Below are 21,095 nucleotides of genomic sequence, written 5' to 3' on the forward strand. Positions count from 1 at the left end.
CACTGTTCCCTTAACGTTGGGTTCTATGGGAAACTGAAAAAGGTAATCTTTCCCTCACAACCAAAAACACACTCACTTTGGTGACAGGAGCTGCGTCTCCGGAGGTCACATTTGAAGGCTGCGTCCTCCGGAGGTCACATTTGAAGGCTGCATACGTCATAACTTTAATAAAATTCACTGATATTCATTGTGAGGTGTAAAATACTGTAATTTTTTTCTTACGTTGCAATCTTATTTTTCTTAAATGAGACTGCCTCTGATGTATGCAGCCTTCAAAGGGTGCAGCCCCTGAATTGGGACACAGCCATTGTTGAAAAATCTCTCGGCTTTTGTATCCCAAACGAAGGGCGTTGATGGGCGTGCTCTTGCTCTGGGTGATATGTGTGTGCATGCTTATCAGGGAGAAGTGTCTATACAAGGAATTCCACTCTCTTTTGACGTCATACAGGACACATTTGAAAAAAAAACTCTCAGAAACCCGTACCGAGTCTGGAAGTAGTGTATTTTGCACAGAAATACTCATACTTCATACGTCCAACTCGTGTTTTGAAACTTTGGCCATGTTTATCATGAGAATGCAACTCTTTAACAGTGTAAATAAGTCAGAATGCATGAAATAGCATTACACCCCCCCCTTTAAATAATTCAAAAAAGTCAACATATGCATGGTGTAATAATAGGGGCTTTAGCACCGGGTAGTTCTTGGAGCTTAGATAGAAGAACTAGCCACCAGGGTGGTTCCCCAAGAACTAATGTTCCCCTAGGCCTGAAGTGAAGTGAACTGTGCTTTTTGTTGTTACTTTTATTTTGTCGGCGGTGAGAACATCTCAGCCAGAGCCTGAGCACACAGTGCTCGCATTCTCCATCTTCATTAGTTTACGATCTGTTTAACAGTCGTTAATACGTTATTAGGTAAAACTGTTATACAAAGAAAGTAGTTCTCTGCAAAGAGGTCCATCTATCACTGTTTCATCTCCTTGTTTGTAGAGTTAGTTCATGGAGTAGCTTTTTAAAAATGGCGGGTGCCGGTGTGTCGTGTGCGTTCGACCAATCAGTGTATGCTTACGTTACCGGTAGTTCCTTTTCTGCTGGGTTAGACCTTTTACACTCTGAAGTAGCTGTTATTCGTCTCTTACAATGTAACATGATCTAAACACACCTCGTAAAAAAGGATTAGTTCACCCCAAAATGAAAATTATGTTATTAATTACTCACCCTCATGTCGTTCCACACCTGTAAGACTTTTTGTTCATCTTCGGAACACAAATTAGGATAATTTTGATTACAGAATGCTGTCAGATTTCCTTCCATCCACTGCCTTTGTTACTGAAACTTTGACACTTCACAAACTTCATAAAGAGATCGGAAAACTAATCCATCAAATCGGTTCATCATACCAAGCAATCGATTCTCTTCAGAAAATTTGAAGCAAACCGCTCGATTCATATGGATTAGTTTTCCGATCTCTTTATGAAGTTTGTGAAGCGTCAAAGTTTCTGTAACAAAAGCAGTGGATGGAAGGAAATCTGACAGCATTCTGTAATCAAAATTATCTTAATTTGTAAAATCTAAAATTGCAGCTATTGTTTGTTATAGAATTGTGATATGAAATTTTGGGAAGTTTGCCCATCCCATTCTCAATTTATCTAGACTCAAGCAGCAATATCAATATACACACACAACATTAATGCTTGAATAGAAATATATCAATTCATTAACCAATTTTTTAAATTTGTTTTTTGTCAGATCTGCTCCTCTTCTTTCAGTGAAGCTCCTCCCACTGGAATTCACTAATAAATGCTGGAATATTCCCATCAGCCTACAAGTGAAGACGAGCATCAAGAACAAAGAGGTTGGTGTTTATTCTTGATTCTTCATTCATAGTACATATTCCTATACATTAAGCTGATTAATGATGATTTATTGTGGTTATTTTAGACCAGATGGAGGTGAAAAAGAAAAGGAAAGAATCAAATGAGGTGGAAGAGAAACACCATTTCATCACTGGAGGAAAATCTTTGACTTTCTCACAGACTGAAAAGACTGAAGCCAAGAAGTCGTTCGCCTGCCCTCAGTGTGGAGAGAGTTTCACACGTAAAAGAAGTGTCAGGGAGCACATGAGTACTCATTCTAAAGAGAATCTGTTGACATGTGACCAGTGTGGAGAGAGTTTCACACGTAAAAGAAGTCTCAGGGAGCACATGAGTACTCATTCTAAAGAGAATCTGTTGACATGTGACCAGTGTGGAGAGAGTTTCACACGTAAAAGAAGTCTCAAGGAGCACATGAGTACTCATTCTAAAGAGAAACTGTTGACATGTGACCAGTGTGGAGAGGGTTTTACATGTAAACAAAGCCTGAATGAGCACATAGGAACTCATGCTGAAGAGAATCTGTTGACATGTGACCAGTGTGGAGAGAGTTTCACACGTAAAAGAAGTCTCAAGGAGCACATGAGTACTCATTCTAAAGAGAATCTGTTGACATGTGACCAGTGTGGAGAGAGTTTCACACGTAAAAGAAGTCTCAAGGAGCACATGAGTACTCATTCTGAAGAGAATCTGTTGACATGTGACCAGTGTGGAGAGGGTTTTACATGTAAACAAAGCCTGAATGAGCACATAGGAACTCATGCTGAAGAGAATCTGTTGACATGTGACCAGTGTGGAGAGAGTTTCACACGTAAAAGAAGTCTCAAGGAGCACATGAGTACTCATTCTAAAGAGAATCTGTTGACATGTGACCAGTGTGGAGAGGGTTTCGCACGTAAAAGAAGTCTCAAGGAGCACATGAGTACTCATTCTAAAGAGAATCTGTTGACATGTGACCAGTGTGGAGAGAGTTTCACACGTAAAAGAAGTCTCAAGGAGCACATGAGTACTCATTCTAAAGAGAATCTGTTGACATGTGACCAGTGTGGAGAGGGTTTTACATGTAAACAAAGCCTGAATGAGCACATAGGAACTCATGCTGAAGAGAATCTGTTGACATGTGACCAGTGTGGAGAGGGTTTCACACGTAAAAGAAGTCTCAGGGAGCACATGAGTACTCATTCTAAAGAGAATCTGTTGACATGTGACCAGAAACCTAACAAGTGTTCACACTGCTACATGAGTTTCAGTCAACCAGCAGACCTGGAAAGACACAAGATGATCCACACTGGAGAGAAACCTTACAAGTGTACACACTGCGCCAAGAGATTCCTTGTGTCAGAAAATCTGAAAATACATGAGAGGATCCACACAGTAGAGAAACCTTACAAGTGTACACACTGCGACAAGAGATTCAGACAGTCAGATTCTGTGAAAAGACATGAGAGGATCCACACTGGAGAGAAACCTTACGAGTGTACACACTGCGACAAGAGATTCAGACAGTCAGATTCTGTGAAAAGACATGAGAGGATCCACACTGGAGAGAAACCTTACGAGTGTTCATACTGTCCCATGAGATTCAATCAGTCAGGAAATCTGAAAAGTCACATGGAAAGAAAACATTTGTAGCCCCTCCAGTTCACACCGCCCACTACAAGCGAGACTCGAACCCGGGCCTGTCCTCATGGGTGGTGGGCGCTCTAACAAGGAGGCTAAAGACCGCAGTCTCTAGCATCAGTCACCAGAGCACCTCTTGAGATCAGGGGAGTGAGGTTTACACGAACAGCCCTTACCGGTGTCCATTACACGTCTGTAACTAATATCTGTAAAAAGTTTTGAGATTTTCATACACTGAAACATGGATATTCAAAAATGTAAAAAAAAAAACTGTCATAAAACTTTGAAGCTTGGGAGCACAGACTTAAGTTTAGTCTCATTTTAAAAAAGACCCTTGAAAAAGAATCTTGAAGTAAAAAAGGAAAAAAAAAATAAATATATATATATATATATATATATTATATGAAATATGTTGAACTCTAAAACTACTAGAAAATCAAAGCCATAAATCTAAACAAGTTGTGTTCCAAATTTGAGGTTGATATCTCAAAAAACGAGTTTTCAGTAAGATTTTGTTTGGGTGCAGTACCAAATTTTCTCCATTAGATGCCAGCAAAACTCCACTGGTACACACAGTGGTTGGATTTGTGATTTGCAGTAGAGTTTCTCTCTCTTAAATATTATAAGCACGCACACACAATTATTTTATTACACTCATACAAGCCACACCCTGACATCCATACCAACACACCCACACCATTATAGCTGGCATTAACAGGCAAAATTATCAAAAAAAAACAACAAAAATGAAAGACTGAAAAATGTCCATAAGGTCAATCAAACGTTTAATAAAAACTGACCTGGTTTATTTTGTGAATGCATATTACTGGGTACAATTCATCCATGCATGTTTTTGTAACATTTTTTTAATAATAATCTTTAATTAAATGGTGCAGTTTGTTGGTTGTCTTCTAGTGTTTCTATGCTATGTTTGTTTCTGTTTGGAGTTATAATATTACTGCAGTTTATTAATCATCAAGTGTCATTTAAGAGTAGCCAAAGCTATGTTATAGCTCTAATTTGAAGTTCACAATTTGCAATAACATTAATCTAAAATAAGCTTTTATTCACTTAATTACACTACATTTGATATAATATATATATAACTTATACATTTTGTATTTACTTGTATATTAATTTTGTATTTTTACATTAAGAATTTAATTATTGTTCTATTTATTAAAACCAAGTCAATCTTATCAAGTTAGTGTTTAAAACATTTTTACACATTCCAAAATAATAACTAAAGGCAGTAACAATTTAACCCTCTATGGTACGCAGTATGATATCAATGAGGAAAAAATTATTTGTGGTGTTTTTTCCTGCCTAAAATTGTACACTATAACAATATCAATATACATTTTCATTAATTTTTAATTTATATTTTAAAAGTTCATTTAAAAGTCTCATTTTATTAAAAACAAACTAAAAAAGACTATGTTGCCTGGAGGCAACACCATACCATAGAGGGTTGAACAATATATTTTATTTGTGTATTGATTTTCAGCTGTTCTTTTTAATATTCAACTTATTTCGGATCATCAGTCATGCTCGGTAAACACTCTGTCACAGTCACGAAGATGTACCTTTAATTTCACCAAGCTGATTGCTCACTAAAACCCCTGCAGTCATCATGTTTTCAAATTTTTCACGTTTGATTTTGACGTGACATAAAGCGGTGATATCTAAGCTGTTTACTTACTTTTTAATTAGTCTTCCTATTGAAGACATCACTTTGTTCATTCAGACTGACGCGTACAATGCGCACATAAACAAGAGGCAGGATTTATCGAACAAACCAATCATATCCAAGCATAACCAAACATATCCAATCGTAGCACGATGGAGGCACTGCTTCCTCTCACATGACTTTCCCCCATTGATTCTTTGTTACCCCCCACAAAACCCACCGCACACTTAAGGGGCTCTGTTCATTCTCTGTGAGCTGAGGGGAGGCACGAGAGACTTGGACTCCTGCTGTAACTTTTCCTTTAGAAAAACAAGTGACTTGTACACTTTTTATCAGTCTTTGTCAGGTGACGCCACACTCATAAAAACCGGAGTGCATTATGGGTGTCGCTGGTATTTGTAGGGTATCCAAACAATCTGTTTCAGAGCAGAGTTGTTTTTTCTTTTGCTTCCTTTCACTGGAAAAATGGCACACTTTTGTTGTGTGAAAAGCTGCAATAATACGTCACACGATAGAACATGTCAAAAATTTTACTACGAGACAAGGTTTTGTCAGTTTCCAACTTGAAAAAAGGCTGTATGGACAGTATAGAGGCAATAACAGAGGCGCCGGATGGTCTAGGTCACAGCGGTGAGACGCAAAAGCATCATTTTTCACAAAATATCTCCATTTGTGTATGCTTGTTCTCTACAATTTCCAGACCTGCCAACATGTACGCATTTTGCGTAGCAGGTACGCATTTTGACCTGAAAGTACGCTGGCACTGGTTTGTCACTCTAAACTATGCAAAAACCTGGTGACTCCTCTGTGCACGCGTAGTACTCAAATAAAGCAAAAGAAAAAGAGTTTGACCAATCATAGCGCTGTGCTCATTTCCCCAAATAGCAAGAGAGGATGATTGACAAATGTGTAAGGCCTAACATTAAAAAGAGACTGCAAATCGACAGCAACACAAAATCCCACTCAATCTCCCTCCTTCCACTCCCGCCGTCTCAGTGACTGAATTCTCAAGCGAGGACAGTACTGTAGTCACGGTACTTCTAACTTCTTAAGGTAAACGGGTATAAAATGCTCAAGTAATATTGAACAACAAATCTAAATAAAATTGAAATCGCTATATGGCTTAGTGATTATGAAAGTGCTGTGATTTGTGGATGACTGACAAGCGCGAGTCTGGGGAAACAGCCGTTTATTTATTTATTCTCTCTCTTTTTTTTATGCTTTATTATGTCTTTCAATTCAAGCATATTTAATACAAATACCAATAAACATCTCCTTCAAAGACATAATATTTTTTACCAATAATTATTCCTCATTTTTTTTCTACTTTCTCTTCCTTTCACTTTTTCTTTTGTGATAATACCCATCACCAACACAAAAAATAAATAAATAAATGATAATTAGAGACATAACCAATACATACATAATTAAGCACTTTTACATATAGAAAAAAACAAAAAAAAAAACAAAAACAAGAAATATACACACATAAATAAAAAATTAAACATTCAGATATTCATTTCAAAATCTTATACTAACACCTAATTCCTAATAAGTAATTCAAATAGTATTTTTTTAAACATCAATTAATATTAATATTAAATAAGTCAATTAAAATAAATAATAATTAAATTAGAAGGGAGGCAGAATTATACAAAAAGGTAAATAAAATATGCATTCCTTTATTTTTTATATATACAAAATAAAGCAATGCATATTTATTTATTCTCAGTGTTGAGAAACGTATAGTTAATAATAACTAAAGTACCTAATTATGTTACATAGCCTACTTGTTTTGTATGAAAACTAGCACATTAGTTACCTATGGATTTAAAAGTACCGTTGTCTCAGTGCTGCGCGAGCTCTCTCTCATACACAAATGCGCGCGCACACAGAGAGGGAAGATCATTGTGAAATGAAAATTGACGTGCTAGGTTTAAAATTAGTTCTTGCTTGTGTTATTTTTCTGTCAGAAAGCATTTTGAATTATCCTTCCGTGTTTTTAAGATTCGTTAAATGACGGACTCTTTAGTTAAAACAAACCCTTGTTACAGTATATGTTGGACTAACTTCTACTTGATATTCTTGAATAATCGATTAGTTTTGGTCTTATTGGACCTGTCTATTCATTGTCAACTGTTTTCTGTAAATATGTTTGTATTGGCTAACCTTTATTCAGCGAATATTTGTCTTGTTTATAATGTGCAATGATCAAATTCAAAGACAGCACGTTACAAATAGAAACCCTTTTTTTCTGTGGGATTTAGCATCACATTTGGATATTGAAATAATTAAGTATTTTAAATGAATCACATGTAAACTCAATGTTTTTACTGTTTTCTAAGGGGTTTCTTAATTTTAGACTAGTTTTCATTACAAAACCTGTATAAACGACTGTTAGATTAGCCGTAGTATGTAAATATTGAAATTGCAAACAAAAAAATAATTTTAGTTCATATTAAATAATTGAATGCGATACACTTGTGGTTGTCAGTTTGTATAAGCACACATTATGTAATGCGATATTAATCATGAATTAAAGGTGTAGTGAAATTTTTGAATTGGGTCAAATTCAAACATCTTTAACAGTCAAAATTAGATTTATGAAGATAGGTATGTGTGTTTGTGTGTATTGTATTCTCAAAAATATGAAAAAATATATGACCCCCCCCCCCCCAAAAGCCCTGTGTCCTGTCCGTCACACTGGTACTCAAAAATTTTTTCCAAGGTTGGCAGGTCTGCATTTTCACAAAGGTAAGTTAGAGATTTCTGTTTTCTAAAGTAGCAAATGTCATATTAACGCAATGTTTTGGATTGTATGTGCTATGAAATAATCAATTTAAACGAAATCCCTTTACTTAAATATGTATATTTTTTAATTCTTAAAATTCTTCCAAGGCTTTTTACGTTCATTTTATATACTTAAGTATGACATATCTTTGCTCAATATCCATATACTGATTATAATTTTCGGGCTACTTATGGCAGCTGTGGTCCTGTGTTAGGTAGCTAAAAATCTTTTCATGTCATTGCAGGTCAACCTTCTATCTGCGTTCACCGATGGCGAGAGCGTCAAAATTCACTCTGGCTGCCCTGCCAACAATGCTGTACTGTGCGTTCAGACCGCTGCCAACGGGAGCGTCAAAGTAACGGTCACCAATCGTAATGTAGAAGTCCTCCGCTTGAGAGGATTCCAGAGAACACTGAGAACAAATTGCTTAGCAGGAGAAAATAATGATAAATGTCATTAGGCTTAAATATATAGTGTATACAGCTATGTATTTACAATGGGTACGGAAAGTATTCAGACCCCCTTAAATTTTTCACTCTTTGTTATATTGCAGCCATTTGCTAAAATCAAGTTCATTTTTTTTCCTCATTAATGTACACACAGCACCCCATATTGAGAGAAAAACACAGAATTGTTGACATTTTTGCAGATTTATTAAAAAAGAAAAACTGAAATATCACATGGTCCTAAGTATTCAGACCCTTTGCTGTGACACTCATATATTTAACTCAGGTGCTGTCCATTTCTTCTGATCATCCTTGAGATGGTTCTACACCATCTACACCTTCATTTCAGCTGTGTTTGATTATACTGATTGGACTTGATTAGGAAAGCCACACACCTGTCTATATAAGACCTTACAGCTCACAGTGCATGTCAGAGCAAATGAGAATCATGAGGTCAAAGGAACTGCCTGAAGAGCTCAGAGACAGAATTGTGGCAAGGCACAGATCTGGCCAAGGTTACAAAAAAATTTCTGCTGCACTTAAGGTTCCTAAGAGCACAGTGGCCTCCATAATCCTTAAATGGAAGACGTTTGGGACGACCAGAACCCTTCCTAAAGCTGGCCGTCCGGCCAAACTGAGCTATCGGGGGAGAAGAGCCTTGGTGAGAGAGGTAAAGAAGAACCCAAAGATCACTGTGGCTGAGCTCCAGAGATGCAGTCGGGAGATGGGAGAAAGTTGTAGAAAGTCAACCATCACTGCAGCCCTCCACCAGTCGGGGCTTTATGGCAGAGTGGCCCGACGGAAGCCTCTCCTCAGTGCAAGACACATGAAAGCCCGCATGGAGTTTGCTAAAGATGGTGAGAAATAAGATTCTCTGGTCTGATGAGACCAAGATAGAACTTTTTGGCCTTAATTCTAAGCGGTATGTGTGGAGAAAACCAGGCACTGCTCATCACCTGTCCAATACAGTCCCAACAGTGAAGCATGGTGGTGGCAGCATCATGCTGTGGGGGTGTTTTTCAGCTGCAGGGACAGGACGACTGGTTGCAATCGAGGGAAAGATGAATGCGGCCAAGTACAGGGATATCCTGGACGAAAACCTTCTCCAGAGTGCTCAGGACCTCAGACTGGGCCGAAGGTTTACCTTCCAACAAGACAATGACCCTAAGCACACAGCTAAAATAACGAAGGAGTGGCTTCACAACAACTCTGTGACTGTTCTTGAATGGCCCAGCCAGAGCCCTGACTTAAACCCAATTGAGCATCTCTGGCGAGACCTAAAAATGGCTGTCCACCAACGTTTACCATCCAACCTGACAGAACTGGAGAGGATCTGCAAGGAGGAATGGCAGAGGATCCCCAAATCCAGGTGTGAAAAACTTGTTGCATCTTTCCCAAAAAGACTCATGGCTGTATTAGATCAAAAGGGTGCTTCTACTAAATACTGAGCAAAGGGTCTGAATACTTAGAACCATGTGATATTTCAGTTTTTCTTCTTTAATAAATCTGCAAAAATGTCAACAATTCTGTGTTTTTCTCTCAATATGGGGTGCTGTGTGTACATTAATGAGGAAAAAAATGAACTTAAATGATTTTAGCAAATGGCTGCAATATTACAAAGAGTGAAAAATTTAAGGGGGTCTGAATACTTTCCGTACCCACTGTATATAAATTCATTAACCAATTTTTTTTTAATTGTTTTTTTTGTCAGATCTCCTCCTTCTTCAGTGAAGCTCCTCCCACTGCAATTCACCAATAAATGCTGGAATTTTCCCATCAGCCTACAAGTGAAGACAAGCATCAAGAACAAAGAGGTTGGTGTTTATTCTTGATTCTTCATTAATAATACATATCCCTATACATTAAGTTTATGATGATTTATTACGGTTATTTTAGACCAGATGGAGGTGAAAAAGAAAAGGAAAGAATCAAATGAGGTGGAGGAGAAAAATCTTTTCATCACTAGAGGAAAATCTTTGACTTTCTCACAGACTGAATAGACTGAAGCCAAGAAGTCGTTCGCCTGCCCTCAGTGTGGAAAGAGTTTCACATGTAAAAGAAGTCTCAGGGAGCACATGAGTACTCGTTCTAAAGAGAAACTGTTGACATGTGACCAGTGTGGAAAGAGTTTCATGTGTAAAAGAAGTCTCGAGGAGCACATGAGTACTCATTCTAAAGAGAAACTGTTGACATGTGACCAGTGTGGAGAGGGTTTTACATGTAAACAAAGCCTGAATGAGCACATAGGTACTCATGTTGAAGACAGTGTGTCCACATGTGACCAGTGTGGAATGAGTTTCACACGTAAAAGAAGTCTCAGGGAGCACATGATTACTCATTCTATAGAGAATCTGTTTACATGTGACCAGAAACCTTACAAGTGTTCACACTGTGACAAGAGATTTACTTGGTCAGTAAATCTGAAAACACACGAGAGGATACACACTGGAGAGAAACCTTACAAGTGTTCACACTGTCACATGAGATTCAATCATTCAGGAAATCTGAATAGACACAAGGAAAGAAAACATTTGTAGCCCCTCGAACCCGGGCCCGTCCTCATGGGAGGTGGGTGCTCTAACAAGGAGGCTAAAGACCGCAGTCTCTAGCGTCAATCACTAGAGCACCTCTTGAGATCAGGGGAGTGAGGTCTACACGCACAGCCCTTACCGGCCTACGTCCGTTACACGTCTGTAACTAATATCTGTAAAAAAGTTGTGAGATTCTTAAACACTGAAACATGGATATTCAAAAATTTCAAACACTCTAATAAAATTTGAAGTTTGGGAGCACAGACTTAAGTTTTGTCTCATTTAAAAAAAAAAAAAGACCCTTGGCAGAATCTTGTTGAAGCAAAAAAGTTTAAAAAGTGAAAACAAAACAAAAAACATTTTGAAAATGATATATAAACATTATTTCTTATATATATATATATATATTTTATGAAACATGTTGAACTCTAAAACTGCTAGAAAATCAAAGCCATAAACAAGTTGTGTTCCAAATTTGAGGTTGATATCTCAAAAAATTAGCTTTTGGTAAGATTTTGTTTGAGCGCAGTACCAAATTTTCCCCATTAGATGCCAGCAAAACTCCACTGGTACACACAGTGGTTGGATTTGTGATTTGCAGTAGAGTTTTTCTCTCTCAAATATTACAAGCACACACTCACACAAATATTTTATTACACAGATACGAACCACACTCTGACATCCATACCAACACACCCACACCATTATAACTGCATAGCTGGCATTAATACAGGCAAAACTATCAAAAAAACAAAACAAAACTGAAAGACTGACCTGGTTTATTTTGTGAATGCATATTACTGGGAACAATTCATCCATGCCTGTTTTTGTAACATTTTTTATAATCTTTAATCAAATGGTGCAGTTTGTTGGTTGTCTTCTAGTGTTTCTATGCTATGTTTGTTTCTGTTTGGAGTTATAATATTACTGCAGGTTATTAATCGTCAAGTGTCATTTAAGAGTAGCCAAAGCTATGTTATAGCTCTAATTTGAAGTTCACATTTTGCAACAACAATAATCTAAAATAAGCTTTTATTCACTTAATTGCACTACATATATACATACATACATATATGTCTGTAAAGAGGAGGCGGAAGCCATGTTGGAATCCATGTGCTGAAGTTTATTAGGGACAGTCCAAAAGGAGTGTGAAGCCAGGCAAAGGGTCAAAACCACAGTAACAGTCCAAAAGGCAAACGGGTAAAGGGGTAATCCAAAGGCAGGTGTCGAAAAGGCAGGCAAGAAGGTCAAACACAAAAGCAATCCAAACAGGCAGCCAAGTCAAAAATGGAAATCCAATAATCAGTAAACAGGGAAAGCAGGCAAATGGTCATACACAAGGTAAACAGACAGTAGATAGAAAATGCTCGGTAAGGCAGTAGAACTGGCAATACTTCGCAAGGCCTGTTTGGTCATGCCATGCTTAAAATGGCTGCCAAACAGGAAGTGACTGTAGAGTGAACAAAGTGGCACACAGTCAGAATTTAGGCGAGGGCTCCTTCTGCTGGTGTGGAATTACAGAACCCCTCCTGCCGCTCTACGCGGACATCCCCGTGGTCGTGGTGCTGGTCGATCGGATCTGGCTCGATGAAAGTCCTTAATGAGAGACGGGTCCAGGATGTCATGGGCAGCTACCCGTGATCTCTCCTCAGGTCCATAACCCTCCCAGTCCACCAGGTATTGGAGCTGACCCCCTCTGCGTCTTGAATCCAGCAACTCGTTCACCTTGTAAGCTGGTGAACCATCTACATCCAGCGGTGGTTGTGGCTCTTGGTTCTCGGCATTGGGGTCAGCATCCGGGTGGACGGGTTTAAGGAGTGAGAAATGGAAGGATGGAGAGATACGATAATTAGCAGGAAGCTCAAGTTGGTCGGATCTGTCTGAGAATCTTGAATGGGCCAACATACCTGGGACTGAGCTTCCTGCTCGGTAGCCGCAGCTTAAGGTCCCTCGTAGAGAGCCAGACTCGCTGTCCTGGTTGGTAGGGAGGGTGTGGACGTCGTCATCTGTTGGCCTGGAACTCCTGTGTCCCACACCCTCTCGCTACGCCTGATCCAGTCGTCCACAGCAGGGACTGACGAGGGTTCGCCAGACCACGGGAACAAGGGGGGTTGGTATCCCAAGATGCACTGGAAGGGAGTCATGCCAGTGGAAGAGTGAGTCAAGGAGTTTTGGGCATACTCAGCCCAAGGGAGGAATTCTGTCCAGCGGTGTTGTACACGACTGCAGTAGCTTCTAAGGTACCTGCCGATCTCCTGGTTTAGGCGTTCTACTTGTCCATTTGATTGTGGGTGGTACCCTGATGTGAGGCTTATATTGATATCCAGGTGCCTGCAGAAGGCTCTCCAGACCTGAGATGTGAATTGGGTTCCTCTGTCAGTGACAATGTCGTCTGGTATGCCATAGACCCGAAAGACATGATGGAATAGGGCTTGTGCTGTTTCCATGGCTGTAGGAAGACCTTTTAAGGAAACCAAACAACAGGACTTAGAGAAACGATCAATGATTACCAGTATAGCCGTAAAAACCATTTGACAGGGGCAGGTCAGTGACGAAGTGTATGGACAAGTGTGACCAGGGACATTGTGGAGTTGGCAGTGGTTGGAGGAGGCCCGAGGGCAACTCCTTGGGGGTCTTGGATTGTGCACAGACATGGCAAGATTTAACATAGGTTGCAACATCTTTAGTCATTGATGGCCACCAGAAGGAGTTTTGTAACAGGTGGAGGGTATGGGAAATTCCAGGGTGACCCGAGCTTAGAGATGTGTGAACCCATTGCATGACTTGTAGATGAAGAGCTTGTGGTACATAATGTTTGTTTGGGGGACTGTTGGCAGGTGGTGGTTCTTGTTGATATATATATATATATATATATATATTTTACATTCATATGCATTTATTTACCTCTCGTATAGAACTCTGCACTATTTTTTTTTTTAAAACGCTAGTATCGAACCGCAGTATTCTCTCCGCACTCCAGTCCAGTAGGTGGAGAAATGCACTGAAGGAGGCTATGATCGCTATCTTGGGTCTGGGCTGTTATCGATTGTATTGTTATATCTAGGGTCCATGTACCTTTTGATAATTTCATTTCCTATTTGGAATGGATTAACGAGAAATGAAAAGACAGCTCGTTTATTTGTTTTTTTGGAAAATTAGATTTTGGTCCGATTTCTCATTTTTTGGTTGTGATTTACAAAATCGGTTTATGGCTTTTATATTTTATTCACACATGTAGGCGGCGCTGAAACACCCCTTTCATCTGATTGGTCAAACCGCATCTTCTTCAGAATGGAAGACGTATGTTAAAGCATTTATTGTCCTTTTCAAACACTAGAGAATAATGATGAATATTGTCTGTACCTCTCACTGAGAGAAAAGAACATGTTATCAGTATGTTTTGGGAAAGTTTCATGTTCAGAGCAAAGCTCAGACCAACTTCAACCTTGAAGAAGCTGTGAATCGTGTATCTGGGTATGTGCGCTAGTGTTCTGTGTGTAGGTCCTGTATTGGTATCAATGGACAGATGGCATTTGGCTGGAGACCTGAAGATGCCATATCATGACCCAAAAGGACATCCAGTACCTAAATCCAGGGTCCCCTCGTCAGCATCCTGACGAATGGAGATACGCTTTTGACTATCTGTCCATGTGTGGAAGATTATGTATTTAGTGGACTTTGTTAGAGTATAATTGTTGTGGAAATGTGAATATACGCAGAGCGACCTACAAACTCCTTGTGAGACTTGAGGCTGGCTTCTGCTGATGAAACTGCAAACTATTCTTCAGTAAAATTTTCTTCAATTTATTATTTTTCTTTTAAAACTCTGACTCCGGGGCTTCATTCATCAAATCTGGACTTTTGGGTCTTTAACTGTAAAATTCCCCTACAAAATCAATAGTTATTAATTTAGTTAATTTATCTATATATCAGCTCTGGAGAAAACAGTGATGTAATTGTCCAGCTCAGTTCAGTTTGCATACAATGGTGTCAATGCAGGCAGATCAAAAACATTGTTGAATATCAAGTGGCCCCCACTAAGCAAGCCAAAGGCGACAGCGGCAAGGAACCCAAACTTCAACAGGTGACAAACAGGTGATAAACATGGAGGAAAAAACCTTGGGAGAAACCAGACTCAATCGAGGGGCTAGAGAACTGGCCAACAGCTAACAGTGTTTGAATATGATTCAGGCAGTGTTACAGGTCATAAATCCGATTGGGATCGCAACAGGGCATTGCATATATATATACCAAATTGATTCAGGTATATTTAATTGGTTGAATTATTCTCAACTGAGTTTAGCTGTGTACCAAATAGATTCAGGTGTGTTCAAGTTGGTTTCAGATGCCCGCAGATTGCTACACTTCCTCAACCTCAAGTGCCAAGATACTTTCCTCCAAGGCCTGAATGTGCAGAGATGGTTTGAGTATAACCAATGACTATAATTTAATTTTAAATGAAAAAAAAAATAGTGACACTTTTTTGTGTTTTTATTTACTCGAATACGTGACACTACTCTGATGCAGTCCAGTTGACAGCGGTCGTCTGTATGTCTATATGGAAACTGGCATCAGTAGCGTGTTTACCCACCACGCAAAGCACGCAATTTCTCCCGAGGGGGACCCCCATTGGTGTAGTCTACGTGATATAGTCTACACAGGTAAACGCCGTATACCCACTAGGAAAGGTCGAGGATTTCCGTATACCCACTTAAAAAAGCGCAAGCATACGGATTTGCCGCTCTTTAATGTGGCGTGACAGATCGCTGTAGTGCCTCAGTTCAAGAGAAGCGGCTGTAACTCATAACACATTTGGACAGCAGTCAGTGTTTGATGTGGTTTGCCTGATGGTGATTTATTTCATTGGTCTGAACGTAAAAGTGAAAAGAAACTGCATTTTTGTTTTCATTTTCTTTAAGAGCTGCTTATCACTGTAAAGCTGCTTTGACACAATCTGCATTGTAAAAAGCGCTATATAAATAAAGGTGACTCGACTTGATTTCACTGCAAATATTTCATTCCCTCACAATGGCTCTTATGCTAAGTAGAATAAGAATGTAAGATGCTTTTATCCAAAGCAGTTAGCAACTTTCTTCTGTGGAACAAAAGACTCCATTCAGCAAACTCAAATCCATCACTTGCTATCATGGGGAAGTAACAATGCTTCATTTCGTTAACTTTAATGAACATTTGGCACATAATGTGTTTCTCAGCATGTATGAATGAGGTGTGTGTGTCTTGTTTCTGCTTCAGTGATGTGGGACATTATTGATGGGGAACCTTCCAGAAGTTTCTGTGAGCCATCGACAGACACATCACAAAACATCTGAAGAGCATTAAGCTGGAAGGAGATTGCCAGAGACCGTAACTAAACCCCTGATAAAGCTAATCCGTGATATCTGGTTTATTTTTTGGGATTTGTGTGTGTTTGTTTTCTGTTTTCTAGCTGACATTGAGGAGCTTCTGGAGCATTTGGTTGAAGAGTTCATCAGGTCTCTCTCAGGTCCAGCGAACGATTTCTACCAGCACGAGTTTGACTTTAACATCACTGGAATCTCAGCATCATTAAGTTCTTGAAACACTGAAATCCAGTGAAATCAGTACACAAACCAGCTTAGACCACCCTCATTATCCTTTTTAGTCCATTTTCCTCTGCTTTTCACTGTCCATAGTAAGATTCAAACCATTATCATTACTACCATCATATTCAATCAAAATATGACAGTTTCAAATATAAAGACTGTGACAAAACACAGTTCAGTACTTATAAGCACTATATGACAAACAGGTGTGTCCCACTGAGAACCTGTAATAAAGGTCTGTTTATGAATTACCCTAAAATCCCAGTACAAAAACGTCCTCATTCCAGCCCAGTCACACTAACCATCATTTGATCCATCAGTAAACAGTCTCTGTTTCAACACAAGCACTTCATAAAAAACTCAAGTAATATACTAATATTTTATGAGCACTTCCTGTAATCAGCAGATAGATCATCGCTGTCCTTCCTTTATATTCATTTACCTCTTCCATGGCCCTGTCCCAAATGGCACAATTCATATGCTTTCGGTCTTGTGGACTTACAATGACTGCCGTGTGCGCGTGTCTGTTAAGTCCATGAGACCGTAGGGTCTCCCATTTGTCATTTTATGTTTCAGAAGGGCGCTCACTTTACGGTCATGTGCGTCCTTGATGCACACTTTTGCCGAGCCCGCACTGAAGCGAGCTCCACAGACTTCTACCCGACAGTCAATTGATTAAGGTCTAGTATCATTTTCACTGTCCTGTTCACTGGTTAGTTTTAGGTTTTCAGTAAATTAAATGAACCATGAGTCTTTCCAGCCACATCTACACAATACTCTGAGCGTCACAGATTTAATCTCCTGGCCATTTGTGACTTGTTTGTGTTTGCGGCTTTGGTGCATTGCTCATAACGCTTTAATGAAAACTTTTTAAAAAAAAAAAATCAGGGTAAAACATAATCACATTATCACCAGATCCTACACACTCCACACAGAACTCAAGTCTGTACTGATGAGTGAAAGGATTTAAGAAACCCACTGGAATCCCCTGAAAAGAGATGGCCCTCTCTTGTGTTGATCCTGCAGTGTTTTATGTCAGACTACAGAGATACAGAGATCTTGTCTTTATTAGATCTGTGAACTCTCGATTAGTGTACTTACTGATTGTAGAAAAAAAGGAGCAATGCTGCCTTAAAGGGATAGTTCGCCCAAATATGAATATTCTGTCATTATTTTCCCACCTTCATGTCATTCCAGTCTGGTATGATTTCTTCTGCGGAACCAAAAAACAATGTTTTGAAGAACGCTGGACTCCACTGACTTATTTTTTGGAATATCTTTTTTTGGGGTCCACAGAAGAAAGTTTTGGGTTTAACTGACACAATCTCTGCTGACACTTGAGGGCTGCGTTGTCATCAGGGGCGTAAATTTCATCTGACAGTTGGGGGAGACAATAAACAAAATTTCTCAAGAGCAATTTTTGAAGGGAATACAAATAATACAGCCAAAATTTTACTTATAAGGGTATATGTAACATTACAGAGAAGAAAACCTTACTACTATTATTAGTGTAGCATGGAGACTGTGCCATTATGCTCAATGTTTCTCTTTGGTTCAGTGAAAAAACTGACTAAATTGACCAAAATATTCTTCTTCAAAATAATATTCTTGGCAATATTTTAGAGGTTGTTTACAACCAAGTCACCAAAATTCGATGAATACACATTGAGCAAAACCCAACACACAACAGCCTTATTACAGTTCACACATATGCTTATCACAGTGCTAGTTCTAGTTGGTGTGGGTGGCTTAGTATCCATCAAGCTACCGTAAACAAGCTACCAAACAAGCTAGGTAACATTATAATCGCTAACATAGCAGACTCACAGAAAAAATACATCAGTTATCATATTTTTTTTGTTATGACTAATTACTCAGCATCGTCTGTATTAAAGAGAAAATAATCACTTCATCCGATGTTTTTGAATAAAATAGCCTTGACAGCCTACTTACTGGAGTTCCTCAACTACTGTCTGAAGAACTGTTCTCTCCCGCTGCCGCATTTGTGTGTAGGTGATGTGCACTGTGGACCAAACCACTGTGAGGCAAGGGAGGGGTGACTCAAAATGTTTCTAAACTTAAAACGCCCATTTGCGTTTGTATTGTTTTACTACACAATTATTTTAAGTATATAACATTTATTTACAATACTTAGCGCCCCTGGTTGTCCTTGTGTCTAGGCGCAGGTCCTCCTTCTGATCTGGATACGGCCCAGATCTGGCTGACTATGGTAAACCTCCGGATAAACAGAAAGACTAATATTAGCATAGATGCCATTCTTCTTCTGATGTAACGAGTACATCTGGTGTTATAGGAAGTGTTCCCGGTTCCAGCTGACCTAATCTATGCAGCCTAACAATCCTTTAACAGATGTAAAAACATAAATTGATAATGTGTTGTGTATGCCAGGTTAAAGAGATGCGTTTTTAGTCTAGCTTTAAACTGAAAGAGTGTGTCTGCTTCCCGAACAATACTTGGAAGATTGTTCCAGAGTTTAAGTGCCAAATAGGAGAAGGATCTACCACTTGCGGTTGATTTTGATATTCTAGGTATTATCAGCTGGCCTGAATTCTGAGATCACAATAGACGTGAAGGACTATAATGCATTAAGAGCTCACTCGGGTAGTGGGGAGCTAAACCATTTAGTGCTTTGTAAGTAATTAGCAAGATTTTAAAATCTATACCATGTTTAATAGGGAGCCAATGCAGTGTTGACAGAACCGGGGTAATATGGTCATACTTACTGGTTCTAGTAAGAACTCTAGAAGCTGCATTTTAGACCAGCTGTAGTTTGTTTATCAAGCGAGCAGGGAAACCACCCAATGGAGCGTTACAGTAATCTAGGCTTGAGGTCATGAACGCATGAACTAACTGTTCGGCATTTGTCATTGAGAGCATATGTCGTAGTTTAGATATATCTTTAAGATGGAAGAATGCGGTTTTACAAATGCTAGAAATGTGGCTTTCAAATGAAAGAGTGATATCAAAGAGCACACCCAGGTTCCTAACTGACGACGAAGATTTAACCGAACATCCAAGTGTTAGACAGTATTCTAGGTTATTATGTGCAGAAGTTTTTGGTCCAATAATTAGAATCTCTGTTTTTTCTGAATTTAGTAGTAGGAAATTACTGGTCATCCAGTTTTTTATATCAGCTATGCATTCCGTTAATCCCTGGGATGGCTCCACCTGGGTAGGGGGAGACTCATCTGGCAGGTGACAGCAGAGCTGGCTCTGCTAGGGAAAGACATGGGCTCGCCGTAGGGAGTTGACCGTGGACAAATACACACATGGGACCACTGACGTGGAGGGGTCACGACATGTGGAACCCAGCCAAACGTCAACGTCGGAGACGGAGGTTTGGCCTGGCATCAGACACTCCGCAATGTCCGAGCCGAAGGGGGAGGCGGAGGAACTCGACAGGGTTCGCCAAGCGGGGAACTCGACTGGAGTAAAAAGGATGCACGTATCCAGCCCAGGGCGCGGGGAGTGGCATTGCAAGCCGACACTAGAACGGGCTCTTCGCGTCTACCGGCTGGTGGAAGCGAGTACACGGGAAAATACCGGTTCTACACGAAGGCTATAGAATCTAGCGAACGTGTTAGGTGTCGCCCAGCCCGCAGCTCTACAGATCTGTCAGCGAGGCACCGTGCGCCAGCGCCCAGGAAGAGGCCACTCCTCTGGTGGAGTGGGCTCTCGACCTGAGCGGGCAAGGCACGCCCTGGGACTCATACGCCAGGGCGATGGTGTCCACTATCCAGTGGGCCATCCTCTGCTTGGAGACAGGCTTTCCCTTCTGCTGGCCTCCGTAACAGACAAAGAGCTGATCTGAGGTCCTGAAGCTTCGCGTCCTGTCCACGTACAGGCGCAGAGCGCGGACGGGACAGAGCAAAGCTAGGGCTGGATCCTCCGAAGGCAGCGCTTGCAGGTTCACTACCTGATCTCGAAAGGGAGTGGTAGGAACCTTGGGCACAAATCCAGGCCGGGGTCTCAGGATAACGTGCCCGAATTCCAGGCACGATTCGTCAACCGAAAATGCGTGCAGGTCCCCTACCCTCTTGAGCGAGGCCAATGCAACCAGGAGGACGGTCTTTAGGGACAGTACTTTTAACTCGACTGATTGCAAAGGCTCGAAGGGACGACCCCGGAGAGATGTAAGAACCAGGGTCAGATCCCAAGAGGGTACAGAGGGGGGCCGGGGAGGATTCAGTCTCCTCGCCCCCCTCAAGAACCTGACGATCAGATCGTGCTTCCCTAGCGATTTACCATCAACTGCATAGTGATGTGCGGCGACAGCGGCAACATACACCTTGAGGGTGGAGGGAGACAGCCTTCGCTCCAGGCCCTCTTGCAGAAAGGAAAGCACGGTTCTGACCGAACATGATCGGGGGTCCTCTCGTTCTGGTTGAGAGGAACACCATTCGACGAACAGGTTCCACTTCAGCGCATAGAGGTTCCTTGTAGAAGGAGCTCTAGCGGAAGTGATAGTGTCTGCGACCGCTTGTGGGAGATCACTCAGAACCTCCCCGTCCCGTCCAGGGACCACACATGGAGTTTCCACAGG

The 21,095-nt window shown here is 40.3% G+C and overlaps 1 protein-coding gene and 1 long non-coding RNA gene across 15 annotated transcripts in view; one reads left to right on the plus strand and one right to left on the minus strand.

Annotated features, from left to right (window-relative positions):
- LOC127517012 (zinc finger protein 91-like) overlaps window positions 1-21,095 on the plus strand; it is a 68,664-nt gene that overhangs the window by 32,657 nt on the left and 14,912 nt on the right. For 5 of the 14 annotated variants that reach the window (XM_051902047.1, XM_051902044.1, XM_051902049.1 and 2 more), the window contains one exon: window positions 1,747-1,852. The exons of the other annotated variants lie outside the window; for them this stretch is intronic. In XM_051902047.1, the coding sequence (XP_051758007.1) occupies window positions 1,798-1,852 (55 nt within the window). In that variant the 5' untranslated portion in view covers window positions 1,747-1,797. The remainder of the gene's footprint in view (window positions 1-1,746; window positions 1,853-21,095) is intronic. 14 annotated transcript variants of the gene reach the window in all.
- Window positions 3,424-21,095, minus strand: part of LOC127517014 (uncharacterized) — a 57,763-nt gene continuing 40,091 nt past the window's right edge. The window contains exon 3 of the long non-coding RNA XR_007931160.1: window positions 3,424-3,624. This is a non-coding gene — a long non-coding RNA (uncharacterized LOC127517014). The remainder of the gene's footprint in view (window positions 3,625-21,095) is intronic.

Source organism: Ctenopharyngodon idella, chromosome 8 (assembly GCF_019924925.1).
Source record: "Ctenopharyngodon idella isolate HZGC_01 chromosome 8, HZGC01, whole genome shotgun sequence".
NCBI lineage: Eukaryota > Metazoa > Chordata > Actinopteri > Cypriniformes > Xenocyprididae > Ctenopharyngodon > Ctenopharyngodon idella.